The 15,644-nt window shown below is 41.8% G+C and overlaps 1 protein-coding gene across 1 annotated transcript in view; it reads right to left on the bottom strand.

Moving 5' to 3' along the window:
* DCDC1 (doublecortin domain containing 1) overlaps window positions 1-15,644 on the bottom strand; it is a 392,270-nt gene that overhangs the window by 46,222 nt on the left and 330,404 nt on the right. Inside the window, exons 20-24 of the mRNA XM_087433962.1 lie at window positions 13,546-13,727; window positions 10,607-10,705; window positions 6,451-6,550; window positions 4,306-4,441; window positions 2,569-2,728 (exon numbers count right to left, since the gene is read on the bottom strand). Of these exons, the coding sequence (XP_087290088.1) occupies window positions 2,569-2,728; window positions 4,306-4,441; window positions 6,451-6,550; window positions 10,607-10,705; window positions 13,546-13,727 (677 nt within the window). The remainder of the gene's footprint in view (window positions 1-2,568; window positions 2,729-4,305; window positions 4,442-6,450; window positions 6,551-10,606; window positions 10,706-13,545; window positions 13,728-15,644) is intronic.

The raw sequence follows: 15,644 nt of genomic DNA, 5'->3' as shown, positions 1-15,644 counted from the left end.
TTCCTTTGTCCATTCATTCACTCTTAGAACTAATCATCATTAGTTAGTCATTCTTTTCTTTAACTAATATTTATTGAACATCCATTTTATGATAGGCACAGAGTTCTAAATGTCAGGGATACAGGGATGAACAAAACAAATAAGTTCTCAGGGCTCATGGAGCTTGTGTTCTACTGGGAAGAAGATAGAACAGACAAGTAAATGAATAAACAAACAAGGTAAGTGTCGTAAGTGCATCCTGCATAAAACAGGATCTTGTGATAGATACGGACTGGGTGGGTGGGGCCACTTTAGCAACGAGGTCAGAGAAGGCTCCGCTGAGAGGTGACGTTTGAGTTGAGCCTTGGACAACGGGAAGGAGCCCGCCATCAGAGGACCTGGAGGGACAGCATTCGGGCAGAGAAAAGAACAAATGGAAGGACTCTGAAGTAAGAGTGTGTTGGCTCATGTGAGGAACAGAGGACCTCGAGTGGCAGGTGTGCAGTGAGCGAGACGGAGGCAGTGGGAGACAAGCTGACGAGGGGCGGGGCCCGCCGGTGGTACAGGAGGAAATGAGACAGTTCCCGAGCTCCATGCTCGGAGAGCCTTGTCTTCCATCAAGGATCACAGCGGGGGTTAGTGCTCCCAGAGTTTCTTTTCCATTTTGCTTCTTATTGCTTTTACTAGAAATCTTTACATAGAACCCGACTATCAAAAGGGTTCCTTCCAGATTTATGTTCTGGCCCCTTGCTCTACGGATGTCTCTTCTTAAGTTATCCCATTTCTTAAACATGTGAAAACCTCCCAACAAACCTACCTAAGGAAGTCCAGGGAAATCTGACAGACTTTCTAATGTCAGATGATTGGGATCAAGTCATAGAAGTGGTTCAAAGAACCAGTGAAAGTCAGCCTGAAAAAGAGATAACCCAGTGGGCTGATGATGGTGAGCATCAAATATTTTAAGGACTTTTAAGTAAACGAGGAATAGGACATAGTACAGAGAAACAGATGAAATCGTAGGATGGAGATGTTCTAAATAATTATTTCAACATTAGAATGGGCTGCCTTGTGCAACAGTGATCTCCCTGTTACTAGGAGTATTCAAGAAGAGATTGTATCAAAAGGGCCTGGACTGTGCAGGAGATTCCTGCACTATGTTCTGAGTGGACTCAATCACTTTTACCTCAAGGACTCCCGGCCTTGATGAAATCTATGAATCAGAACAATGTGGATCTTTGCTCTCAAAGATGTTCTTTCTTTTTTCTTCCTTTCTGTTTAGTATTTTTTTAAGTGCAGTCTAATAACCGAGAGACTAGATGATATATTCCTTTAGAAGAAGAATGAAAGGGGATGTTAGGAAAGTTCGTGGTCAACTCCCTAACCATTGAGGAAGGCACCGCAGAGGTCCAGTCTTTTTCTCTGAATGAGGCCTCTGGTGCCTTTGTTAGTGTCAGGACACAGGACCAGATGAATCACTGAGCAAAATGAGGATGTTCGGTTCCCTAAAACAATAGTTGATCTTTTTAGAACTGAGAATAGAAACAGTCTTTTAAAACAGTTTGTAACAATGATATATAAATTAATTTTCATAGTTATTGCAATGGTAATTGACCAGCTACTTTTGATTTTATAATTCATTCAATAATTCCTTCAATTAGTCAGTAAATAATGATTCAAGTCAGTTTCTCTGCTCTTCACAGAACACACATGACAGGGTTTTTGCCCTCGAGGAATTCCCGGGTTGCTGGTTGTTGGGGTGGGGAAACATTGCTATGTGCAATCATTGCCCTCACTGATTTCAGTGATGAAGAATCACTCCACAGATGAGGACAGCAGGTTGAGCGCTCAGGTGGAGAGACACAAATGCAAGGCTCAGAGCCCGCGATAGTACGTAAATGGAGGATGCCACATTCAGGGGGCAGCCGGTAGGTGCCAAGCTGGAGCTTGGAGTTCATGTGGCAGGAGAAAAAGCGTGGGGTGGAGGCGAGCACAGGGTACAAAGGAGGGTCAATGACGGCCTAGACCAGGGTCAGAAGGGCTTGGGATTCCAATAAACATTTTTTCTTCGATAGGAAGCAACTGAAGAACTGCCAGAAAACGATTGTGTTTTAGAAAGACAACTGGAGATGGATAACAAGACGGAACTCGGAGGTGAACTGGAAGGAGGAGATCCTGGAGATAAGGACCAGTCGGAAAGCTGCTTCAGAGATCCTGGATGATAACTACATATCCACACTCGTCCAACCTGAACCTGCATCAGGGAAGAGGCTTAACGCTTTCTGAAGTCCACGTTTATGGAAACAGAACATGATGAATTCTTCACACAAATGTCTGCATTTCTAAGATTCTAGCCTTTTAAAAATAGTAACATTGTAACAAAATTACTGAAAGTAGATCATTGTGATGGTTGAACACTGAAGCTCTAGCTCTATCCTTTTGCCAAGAAACCAATTAACTACCAGCTCTTCGCCTGACATCGTGTCACACGCTTGGCGTGGGTTCCCTGCATGGGCTCCGGGCTGCCATCGAGCTAACGAGCTGAGTTCATATAGCAACCAGGTAGCTTTTCTGGCCACATTGATTACTTACAGAATTGTGCTGGAAGCATTTTCCATTGTTACAGCATTTTTTTGCATTTGCTTTTCTGCTGGTTCTCTAATTTGCTTCTCTTCTCCAAAAACTGCTACAGGTTTCTGCACAGCAAGCTTGGCTCCAGAAACAATGTCACTCTGGACTTCTAAAACAAGAGCTGAGCAGAAATGCAAACATTGCAGGGACACATGAGTTGTGATTGCAGAGAATTAGGAATTTGAAAACACATGATAAAGAAAAACACAGAAAATTTCCAGCTATTTGGTATAAGAAAACAAATTCTAGGAGTAATCGATAGTTGCTCTTTAAACTAATAAGTTGGATTTCACTTGATTTTTGTAGATTCTTTCCTCTCAGGATATTCTTTGTTAAAAGTACTAAAAATAGGTCTGTCCAAAAATACGTAAGTCATTGTAAATTCTAACTATTTAAATGGGCCACAGTCTTTGGATATAGGTCTCTAGAACATTCTCTGGGATCCCAAACTCTTCAGTGAAAGTCCCCCATGCCTTGAGAGACACGTGCAAAGCTTACCATACAGTGCTCAATATACGCAATAGGGTAATTATTTAAATTATACTAATGATTTTTCTCTGGGCCTTTGTGTCCTGGTTCCTGGTGCAGCCTCGAGGGGAGGAGGAAGACCACGAGGAGATGAGAAATGTTACAAAGGAAAGCAGAAGCACAAAGACGTTCTGACATTCAAGCCCAGCATGTTCCCTAAGACAATGGCCACGACCGCGTAAGTCAGGGTGACACCGTCATGAGTGGGGGTTTTTCCAAATGCTGTTAGCTCCCATTTAGCATATCAAGGGTTTAACCTCAGGGTCGACCTGGAGAAAACCCACCATCTCTGGGCCTGAGGGGATTTGAGGGGGAAGACAGAGGGAGGCAGAAAACCAGCACTGGGCATCTGATTTCCCTCAGGCTTCACTTTGGGCATCTTGACTGTAGCAAGGAAACGCTGAGGCACTGTCCATCATTCAGAGCACTGTGACAAGTCACTCCCGAGCTGCCCTCGCCGCTCCAGTCTGAGGCCCAGCCACGTGAACCTGGGTCTTGTTTCTGGGGATGCAGCCGTGACCCAGGATTCACTGAGAGCCATGCTGGGGGGCTGTCCAGAAGGTCTGCCAAGCAGAGGCCAAGGGTCTGTAGCAAAGACGTGCAGAGATGGCTGCCCAGCCACACCCAGGCTGCAGAGGGCCAGAGGGAGCAAGGGGAGGCTGAGGCAGACAGGAAGCACACCCACCCAAAGCATGGTCTGGACCAAAGGAATGGACACCACCACCCAGCCGTGGACCTTAGCTGGCAGGGCCCAGAAAGCAAGAGGATCTGTACCCCAAGTTCTTTCCTTCTATCCTGGAGGGGAACTAAAGCGGGACTCTGGACACTAGGAAACCTGAAAGCCCTCCAAAAGGGACCAGTTAAATTAATGGGTGGGACAAAACCTACACCTGACTGGACAGTTAATGTTTTCCTTGATGGGGTACCTGGGGCTCACAAAGAAGGCCCGATCTGCTAAAGACAACATAAAGAAATTATGTTTTCTTTGCACATCCAAAGTATAGTGGGAATTAAAATACACAACTCTGTTAAATATAAAAATTAAGTTCAAAGAGCTAAACAGCAAGATGCAGGGGTGAAATATGACCTGTTGGATTTTTTTAAAAAAGCAATATCATCAAGTATTTTATTTTGGCTGTACATATTAAGGTAAATAATTCCGGTGCTTACCCTCTGTCTTACGTGTCCTGCAGAAGGTTTGAATTTTGGAAACATCTGATGCCAAGTTCCTCAGGAAGATTTGCCTCTTTTGCTGAGCAATGGACAGCTCAGGACTGATCCAACGTTCTCCACATGAAACATACACCTATCAAGGAAATGAGCGTCTGATCCAGTGTACGCTTGTACACAGCAGCATTACCCGTAACAGCCCAAACTGGAAACAATCAAAACGTCCCACTGGTGAATGGTTAAACAAACTTTGGCACCATGGAATAATACTCAGGGATAAAAAGGCACAAACTACTGACAAACACAACAACTTCCATGGATCTCAAAGTACCTCTCCATACTATCTTTGCAACTTCCTTTGAATCTATAATTATTTCAAAATAAAAAGTTAAAAAAATATATATTTTTCTAAAGAAAAGAAGGAAGGGAGGGAGGGATCGAGGGACGGGGTAGGTAGGTATAAATCGGGGGTTTGCAAACTATGGCTGAGGCCCAGTCTGGCCTGCTGCCTGTTTTTGTGAATGAAGTTTATGGGAACACAGTGATGCCCACTCATTACTCCTCGTCTGTGACTGCTTCTGCGCCACAACAATAGAGCCGATGTTTCAATAGACACCACAGTGTTATAAAGATTTACTATCCGACCCTTCACAGAAACAGTTTGACAACCCCTGGTGTAAATGAACTTGTAGTATATGCACCAAAATGTTAATGTGGCTATTTGTAGATGCTGAGATTATGGGTGATACTTTTTCTTCTACATTTTGCTTAAATGTATTTCTTAAATGTGTTTAAATGAATCTATATTTCTTTGAAGCAAGAAGAAATAGAGTGAGATATTGAGGAAGACTCAGTAAGAAGAAAAAGAAACTCACTGCTGCATTTTATTGAGGCCACTCCCTGATCATTACACATTTTCCTACAGGGAAAACTTTCTCAAAAATGTCTTCTTTTTGAACCACAAGTTTCCTTTTCTCCTATGGACAAACTTAATCACGTAACTGTTGCTGTTTCAACCTTCATGTTGGCCGCTCAGAGCAGGGACAGGTTCATTTCTACATACAGGATCCCGTAACCACAACCACACCTGGGTCCGCCCTCCCCTCTCTTTGCCCTGGTGGCCTCACCCACTTATCTTATAATTAAATTTATCTTTTTGTATCATGTGTTTTAATGCAGTCCACCCTAAATTCTTTCTAAAATAACAATGAATAAGCAAAGCAGCAAAAACAAACAAAAATATTAAAAGCAAACAAAGCAAAAACTTGGAAGTGATAGAATTCAAACAAGATCCACCAGATTCCAAGAGCACAGACTCTCCCTCTGCCCCGCTGCCTCTGATCCTGGTCCCGGGGACCAACCCGCTGCCTCTGATCCTGGTCCCGGGGACCAACCCGCTGCCTCTGATCCTGGTCCCGGGGACCAACCCGCTGCCTCTGATCCTGGTCCCGGGGACCAACCCGCTGCCTCTGATCCTGGTCCTGGGGACCTCGGTGAAGACTCTATCAAGGGGTCTTTACACCCAGAGCCTGAGTCGAGTTCTGATAACACGCTGCAAGCTTGCTTCTCTGCGTAGAGAATCTCAGCATCAATCAAGGCAGGTTTTTTTCCTCAAGCTGACACCTCAAATTGCATAAATGGGAGAAAAAGCAGGGCTGCTCAAGTCCTCCACTTCTCAGCCTTCTCCAGCCACCCCCATAGAGTATGTGAAAAACTAGACATGATTTTTTTTCTGAGAGATGAAATTATCATTAAGTAAGAAATCATTAAACAACTACATTTTAAAGGCCTCAAAAAGAGTTAGAGGATCTACTTCCTTCAGAGTAGGAAGGAATCACAAGTGGTTAATAATTCAGTCTTCCCCATTCCTGCCCTCATCTCTAAAGTGGGAATAAGGAGAGCATCCATCCACAGGGCCGTGATGAGCATTAAGTGAGTTAATTCATGTACAGCCCTGAAAATCACGCCTGACACCCAGTAAGCTCTCAGAGTTAGCTCTGGGTGTTACTTTCTGACGGTTGCTGAGTTGCAGTAATTCTGAGAGAAAATAAGAGGAAAGACAGAAAGCAGAGTCTTATATTTTAAAACTCTTTTCTGTTACTAGTATTCAAGTATTAATATTTCTAGTTCACATCGTGTGTTTACCAGTTCATCTCTCCGAAGGTCTTTCAGGGCAAAGACTTCCTGACCTTCTTCACTGAACAACCTCCGAGCTGCAGAAGGTAAATTTAAAGTCTCAGTGCACCTGTAACAAGAGACACAGCATGGACCTTGCATACAGAGAGCTTCCAGCAGAGAAGAGAGAAAACAAAGAAGTCAGGGCCCGATCATTCATGACCAGTCCCTCTGTGGGACTGTGAGTGAAGAGCCAGGCCCAGGAGCCCATCAGACCCTTGTAGTCTCAATCTCCCTCTCCAAGCTGTGGGACTTGGGCAAATTAGTGCACCTCTCTGAGCCTAAATGACTTACTTCCCAGGGTTGTTGTGAGAATTATGGGTTGATTTTGAGAAACAGTCAGCCCGGTGCCAGGCATGACAGGGAACCTGGCAGACGCACCATCGCACGTTGCCCTCTCCTCACTGTGCCCCCCACTTCCTATTTGTGGGCCTTGGCTCCTCTCTTCCTCCTGCGAGAAACCTCTGCCTCGGCCTTTTCTGTGGAGGTTCTACTCTTCCTCCAAAGTCACACCCATCACCAAGCAGTTCCTCACCCCCCTCCTCCAGAAGGGATCTGTATAGCCCTTTAACTCCCTTTGAAGTAGGAACTTTTGCCTGGTTAGACATTAAACAGTGATTATTTTCCCAAATGAGCACTGGGCCGACCCTGTGGATACTGAGATGAATGATGCAGTCTCCCTGTTCCCTGAGGTGCAACCTCTCCAGTCAGGCGGAGAGACAGGGCAGCAACCTGGGGAACATGAAGCAGTGGGTGCTGTTATAGGCACCTTGCCAGGATCCTGAGAGAACACAGAGGAAAAATAATGAATTCCTCCAGGGAAGCCTTATCGAAGGAAGCAACATCTGGGCTGGGCCTTGATGGATGAATAGGAGTTCCTCAAGAAGAGTTGGGACCCAGAGAAGTTTTGTATGGCTGGAGCTGAGTGTATGGACAGGAGGAGGAGCCAGGTGAAGCTGGAGAAGAAGCCACGAACCAGCTGAAAGCACTTAGGATATTAGACTAATGACCATGGCCTCTGCCCGTAAACGGACGGAAGTCACTGAAGGTATTAGAGCACAGGTGTGCTGTTATCAGAGCTGCTCTTTAGGAAGTTAACTGTCAGAAAGCTGGAAGATGGGCTGAAGGTGGGAAAGGCTGACGTCTGTCTAGCCAGTTAGGACAGAGACACAGAGGTAGGATCGTGGGAGAGGAAGTAGAGCCAGAGGAGATGATGGAGCATTTCCTGAAGAACGCTGTTGAGAGGACCCTGCCATCGGGTGAGCACAAGTGAAAGATTCTTGCTAAGTACACTTTATATTAGAATCTACTGTCTATAGCAAATGAATTAGAAGTGACTTTATGCTCATCAGGAAGACTCGGCTGATGAAGAATATTTCTCCATTTTATGACCTTAGATGAGATAAAGCAATTGAACAGATAATTCAGCCCTCCATTTCTCTGAGGGGTCTTAGAAGGAAATAAGCCAGTGGGAAAATCTCTGCTTCTCAAGTCACAGCTCTGGAGGCTGAAGGGCCAGTGAGGCCTGGGCCACGTCAGGCATTCATGGGAGGGGAGTGGGAGGGAACTGTGAGAGGATTGAGCCCCAGTCACAAGATGTGCCTGATTCTCTTTGGGTGCTGCCCAAGACCCAACCCAATTCCTTCTACTTTCCCCAAATCTACATCTTTACAAGTCCAAGCATTTACAGCAGGACCTGAGAAGAGTTACCATCATCATTATCTGCCCCCACACAAATTTTCCTGGGAGAATGTCTGGCCTATGGGAGTGTCCTGTTTTAGGACAACAGGTGAGAGAACAGAAGGAATGGCTGGTTGATGAATCTTTCTTCCTTCCTTTTTAGAAACTCTAGTTTTAAAAGTGCCAAATTCGACTGGCCCATGGAGGTGGGTTGGAGAGGATTGGGATAAGCTGTTTCCTCTGTATTTAATTCCTCTACCTAGTTCACACGCCAGGCAATGTAAATGGGGAGGGGAGAGAGAAGAACTGGCTCTCAGGTCCCTAACAAGGACTGTGGAGTCTGGAGTCAGATTGCCTGGGTTCACAGGCCAGCCCTCTCATGGACCGGCCGCATAACCCTGGAGAAGTTACTTAGCTTCTCTGAGCCTCATTTGCCCCATCAGTGAAAGACAGATACAGCAGTACTTAGCTTACAGGGCTATCGTACAGATGAAATGTCGGCGTACCTGCAGGGTGCCTGGCACACAAAGAATCAGCCACACTTTGTTAAAACGGACCAAGCACTGCAAGCACAGCACTTCACGTCTGCTCCTTCACCTACTTCTCATGCCATTTCTGAGAGGCCCATTGTACTGATGAGGAGACAGCCTGGAGGTCAAGTTCCTTGCCCAGGTCACGTAACTGCTTAGCAGGAGAGCTGAAGTTCAAACCTGAATCTCTCTGGGTCTGTTACTACATCCCATGGCCTCCTGAGAGGGCATCATCACAGAATAATGAGATATTAGATCTACAAAGGGAGGAGACTGCGGCTGAGATGCTGAGAGAGCAGTTCAGGATTCCTCTGTCACGTGGAGCCCAAGGCCCTAGAAGTCAAGTCCTGTGACGCTCACAGCAGGAGTCAGGGCGGGGACACACAGCTGCTTGGGTTCACAGAGTCCAGAAAAGCAGGGTCTTCTCTCCGACGTTGCTTTCTCAGGACTGGAGTGGAGGAGCGACAGGTGGAGCTGGTTCCCTGAGGACGCGTTTCTATACCACCCAGGACGCCCTGCGAGAGAAGGCGGGAGCTGTGTCTCCCGGTCCCCAGACAGCCACAGCTCTGCAATCGCGGAGCCTTCACTCTCCAATCACTCACCAGGACGCCCCTCCCAGGAGCCCACTACATGCTTCCAGTTTATTCCAAAACAGTAACAGAACCCACGAGAAGCTATGGGAACCTGCTTGCTTCTCTCTTTGTATCTTTCTTCTTCCTGCGTTTATCTCTATTTTTGCATCTCTCTCATTTTCTCTCCTCTCCACGTGGCCTTCCCTGACAGTTGCCCTCACAAGGTTCTCTCTCCCTCCTGGTTATACATGAAATGATCCCTTGATCATTTGCACTTCTGTACAATTAAATACTGCCCTGGGTGGCTTTCTGCCTGTTTCAATAAGCAAACTGTCTTCCCAACAAGCTAGGAGTTTCCTGAGAGCAAGGAAGGTCTCGCCTTTTTTTTTTTTAAATCTCCTGCAGAACATCCAACACTGGTTGATGCCCATGATACGAACACAACAGATACTGAAAAGAATCCAGTTCCTTCTTCCCTTCTTCTTACTCTTCATCCAACTCTCCCATTCCACAAGGGGGAAAATGAGACTCAGAGAAGGGCAGTGCTTTGCTGAAGTTTTCGGGCCTGTTACTGGCAAACCTGAGGTTAACTCAAATCCAGTGGTCTTTCCAGTACTCCATGTTGCCTGCAACTTTGGGGATCAACAAAAACGTTCTGTATCTAATACTTTTAAATGGGGCTTATTATGCTATTAGATCTTCTTTTGGCTTTGTAGATGGAAGGACCAACATCAACAAAAAAAGACTCTTAAAACTGTCTGGCGTGAATTATTAAATAACTAAAGGATGGTATAATTTCCCTTAATTTCTGTAAGACTGCCACCTCATATTCAACAAGATATATTTTGCAAAAAAGTTTAGGCCAGATGCTCTACTTTGAACAGTTATCAAATTCCATGGGAATAATTTTTGTTTTGGAAGGAGAATACTGATCAAAAGAAAAATTACAACATATTTCACAAATAAGATACAGGTTAGTAACATTTAAACATTGGTTTAAAGTAGATCACTGCCCAGCCCTCAGTTCAAACAAATATAAACTAAAGAAAAGTCCTGTAAAATTGTGAAATATATTTGTAAAAATGGGAATACTTTATATTTACAGAGTTGGTAGTTCAGAAGCTAGGGGCAATTGCCTTCAAATTTTGGGAAAAAATGTATTAATTAGCATTGGTTTCATGGACTCACATAGTTGACATACTTCACAGATTAAAAACTCCAGAAACGTTACATTAACAACTCTTTTCTTATGTAGGTACATATGTATTTTGTGTTATGCGTTATACATAGTCATTCAGGCACGTGAGTGGAAAACACCTCTGCATTAGGACAGTAAGTACTTACCTCTCCAAAAGCTGGTGAAATTTAGTCTGCTTTGTTTCTGTTTCAGAATATTTAGTGACATAGTTTTTCACATTCTCTTTCCTTTCGGTGTCAACCTTTCTGAAACAAATGATCCAAGATTTGATTGATATGTCAGTATATATGGTCAATTATCTTTCAATTGTTTAAAGATGTGAAAAAATTATGAGATTTTAATTTATCATGATTCTCCCCAAAACAATCTGCCTTTCTTAAAAAAAAAATAGGCTTTCAAAAACTATCACGATTAAATATTAAACTTTACAAACATTTATACTATGAGCAATTTACATAAGAAATTTTCAATATTTTAATCCTCTTCTATGAATGCTGAGCACTCTGAGATGTAAATTTATGAACTTCGAAGAAAATGCAGAGATTACATTCACTTCACCTGTGATGTTTTATTCATATATTGTTCATATTCATATGTTTATTCATATATCATTCATATATTGTTTAGGTTGTTAATCCAAACCTAAAAATTATTAAACTGAAGAATGAACAATGACGATCATAGAAAAAGGATGCTTAATGGAATAGACATCTCTTCAAATTTTCAAGTTAGAAAACTGTTCTGTGTATTTCTAGAATCTCTATATTTTATTAAATGAAAGAAATAGTCGTCAAATATAGTTGTTAGTTCGTTCATTCATTCGAAGTGGTAATCAGATATAGTTCATCATTCATTCATTCATTCATTCATTCAGTAAGCACTGATTTAGGGCCTACTGTGGTTCCTAAATCATGTGGTGCATGACCTAACACTCGATTAACTGGGATGCACCGTCCCTGACATTCCACAGCAGACAGCACAGACATGGGGAACAACACGTCACCCCTGCGCTCTGTCTCCTGGTTGGAGACAGAAGCAGATAATCAAAGGCAGAGTGGTGGGGGCTGTGGTGGTGGAAAGCCCACAGTGACCAGAGCAAGTGAGGGCACAGAAGCCACAGCCAGCTCGGGAGTGGGGAGGGAAATGTGGAGTTCAGAGTCACATCTAGAAATAAAGTACAGACTCATTCTCTCGACTAATTGACAGGATCTTGTTACCCACTAAGATAATGATCAACTAAGTCATGATCAAATGCTGTTTGATCTTCCTTTGGCTTTGTAGATGGAGGAACCAACAACAACAAAGGCTCCTCAAAACTGCCTAGAATGAATTATTCAATAACTAAAGGAGAGCATGCTACAGAGCAGGATTTGGTTAAAATGGATGTATATTTTATCATTCTAGCGTGATTTTGCCTGTAAAGACACTACCTAGCACAACCCTCTTTCTTCTTATAAATAAGTTTCAGGTTAATGCAGGTACTGTAGCCCTATATGTCATTAGCATTTACTTCTTCTGGAAGAGAAGATATTTAACTTGGATACATTAAAACAGCACAGCAGGGCTTCCACCATGCACAACTCTGCGATGCCATTCCTACAGAACAGGATGTGAACAGTGCTTTCTGGAGCTGGGCGTCAGCCGAAACTTTTTCCATTTAACCCTCTGTTACCAGGGCTTACATAAAGCTCTGGGGGAAAAAATGCTATTGACCTTGTAGAAAACTTTCTGAATCAGCCAAGAAAAATTAAACTATATTTAGTAGGGTTTTAGCATCCAGCGTATCCAGTGTATTTTAATTATCTGGGAATAATTAATTCATGTAGTGAACAAAGTGAATATCTCATGAACCAGGACACACCACTCCAGTGGCACAGACCCCGGGAGACTTCCACACACACTCTGATAGAACAGTTGTCCAAATTAACAAAGCCCTCAAACTACATTTGGATCACCTGATTGAACCATGCATTTTAAAACATTAATGTGAAAAGATAAAATCTGTACATAATTTTGAGCCACAAAGATACAGACTAAGAAAAAAATAAATGTAGGAAGGGACAGAAATTATTTGCTAACTTTGGATATTAAAAAAAATTCATATTCTACTTTAAGGGCCCTCACATTTTACACCTAGCAGAATGAGCTAATTACGAAATGTATGCGTCAAAGATTTCAATTTCAGGCTTGACTTTACTTTGAAGATTAATTTTTTACTTTATCATCTTTACAGGCAGTTCAGTGGACAGCCCATCTGAATGTTACTCCTTGTTCAGCGATGTATGAAGTATATTTAATCAACGTGAAGAAAGTAATATTAAACTGTTATCAGCAGCCTCAAATATTCTAAACATCTCAAAAGAAAGGTCAAGAGGTAATATCACTGCTAATAATATGAGAAACAATGTGTTTAACTCATTCTTTACATCAGAGCTTTGCACTGATCTATGATTCCTTTTGTCATAAAATGTAATGAAAACATAGCAGGTGATTTTTCTCCAAAGTTGGAGAAATATTGGCTGTTTGGGAAGATTTTATCCCAATCTTATAACATAAGCTATAGTGCAGATTGATGCTTTTCTAGGATAAGCTTTTAAAATGTTATTTCAAGCCAAGGATATAAATTATATAAAGTTATATTTTGAGAACTATATTTATTCATTAAATATGCCAAAGATCTCAATGTAAATAATTGTACATAATAATAACTTCAAAAAGGAATTACAAAATTATATTTAAGAAGCAATTTATGAGCTCAGTTATATCAAAATACATTAATAAAACTCAAACAAAAATGCCAATTCAAAAGAGACATTGACCATAAAACTTTTTTTAATCAGAACTACTCATTTCCAACTCATTACTTTTCCCATGCTTACCCTAAATCAGCAGAATTCAAATTAAGTTGCTGACATAGAAACTAAATGAATCTTACTATCTATTTCATCTCCAAATATCAATATGAGAGCCCTTTTTAAAAAATAAACACAGAATTCTCCCAGAAAAACATCTTTAATCAAGAAGACAAAAATCTGTAGAAATTAGAGAGTGTATTTAATGAAAAACATGAGCAAGTCGTTCTTACTGCATTTTCCGCCCAGGTGAGATGTCTGGACTGGTTACAATAAGGGCTCTGTTTTTATTCTTGTCTCCATTCCGCAAAACTCTGAGTCTCAAGGGCACGCATGGCTCCGGTGTCTTCCAGATGGGTTTCTTCAGGGGAGGGCTGTTTGGAACAAGCAGTCCTTCTATTGGCCAATCAAACTCCTTCAGAAAGAAGTGGCAAAAAATTGATAGTAAATAAGTAAGAAGAGTCATTTCTAGAAATAAAAAATAAACTAATAGATACATAAAAACTAATAGATATAAAGATATAAAACTCACTGCTTATCCCTTTCATCTTTCATTCATTCATCAAATATGTATTGGGCCCCTAAGATGTTCCAGACAATTCTAATTACTGTTTTATTTGAATAAAGAGGAAAGATAGTAATTTTTTGAAAGTATGTAAAACTTGTGTTATTTTACAACATGGAAGATTTGTTCCCTTTCAGAGAAATATCATTCTATAAAAATAGAACTGGATGAACTTGGAATGTTTTTTGCTCTTGAGTGAAATACCTTTAATCAATATGAAGAAAGGAAGAATGCGTGAAAAGCGGTTTTACAACCTGAAATAATATTCTCTTAAACTAAATCTATTTGACAAAGAAGAATATATTTGGCGAACACTCCAAAAAACAGAGTGAGATGATAAACAAATTTCAGATGTTTCAGTTGTAGAATTCAGTTACTTTATATCTATTCATTTATTTATTAATTCATGCATTATCTAAATATCTATTAATTGTTTACTATACTCCAGACACAGTGCTAAACACTGGAAATAAAAGTATGAACAAGACAGGATACTTTTCCTCAAGGAATTTCTAGCAAATGCTCAGAAACTTACCTGAAAATACAGTGGCAATTACAATAGCATAAGTCTAACAGCAACAGGGTACGAGGTGTGATGGGACCACATAGGACCAGAACCTAACTCAGAAATGCCGTGTAACAGAACTGCAGCCATGGTAGGAATTGGTGCAGTACGGGAGGGGTAACAGGATGGGGCAGTGTTTGTACCAGACTTGGCGATTAACAGAACACGACGTCTGGGGATAAAGGAAGCAAGGATGTCTCCCAGGTTTGTAGCTTCTCCCAGGTATTGCCATTCACAGAAACAGACATTTGTGGAAGACGAGTAAGTGAGGGCAGGGGTGATCAGAGACGATGCTGTGAGGCAAGGTCCCAGCTCTGTCTTTTTTTCTATCTGCATAAACAATTGTTCTGACAGCATTTAATTCCCCATTAATCGGCAGTAACCATCCTGTAAAATATCACAATCCCATGTAAGCGTGGGTCTGTTTCTGTGTGTTCTGGTCTCTTCAATTCGTCAGTTTCTCTGTCTCTGTACAGGACCAGACTGCCTCGTGTACACTTGCTAAGTCTTGACTTTGGGTAGGGCAAGTACCTCCACCTTGTTATCCTTCTTTGGAAATTGGCTCTCGTTGGCCTTTGGCTATTTCGTATATATTTAAAAGTCAACTGGGTTAGTTTTTTTTAAGTCTGTTTGGGATATAAACACTCTGTAGCAAGTGAAGTAATTTTCTATCAATTCCATTTTGGTAAGTTTTTTTTCTTGTATGTGTGTTGAATCATGTAAAGCTCCTTTTCCTGCATTTATTGAGATGTGCTTACATGATTATTTATCCTTTCATCAGCTATGTGTTAATTACATTAATCAATTTTTTAAAATTTAAACCAATCTTGCATTCCAGATCAATCCAAATTGGTCACAATGTATTATCTTTTTTAATAGATTGCCGAATTGAATTTACTAATGTTTTCTTTAGGATTTGTACATGTCCATTCATAAATGAAATTAATGTGTAATTTTCTCTCTTTTTTTAAAAAATAATTACCTTCCGAAGTAAATATCTTTTCTTTTCTTTTTTTCTGCTGGGAAAGAATCCCCCTGAGCTAACATCTGTTGCCAATCTTCCTCTCTCTCTCTTTTTTGTCCTCCCCAAAGCCCCAGTACCTAGTTGTATATCCTAGCTGTAAGTCCTAGTTCTTCTACGTGAGCCGCCACCACAGCATGGCCGCCGACAAATGGTAGGTCCAAGCCCGGGAACCGAACCC

The sequence above is a fragment of the Ceratotherium simum genome, chromosome 7 (genome assembly GCF_057802395.1).
Source record: "Ceratotherium simum simum isolate JZ-2026a chromosome 7, ASM5780239v1, whole genome shotgun sequence".
Classification (NCBI taxonomy): Eukaryota; Metazoa; Chordata; class Mammalia; order Perissodactyla; family Rhinocerotidae; genus Ceratotherium; species Ceratotherium simum.
Note: the sequence above shows the minus strand (reverse complement) of the source record. Positions and strands in the feature narration are given on the sequence as shown.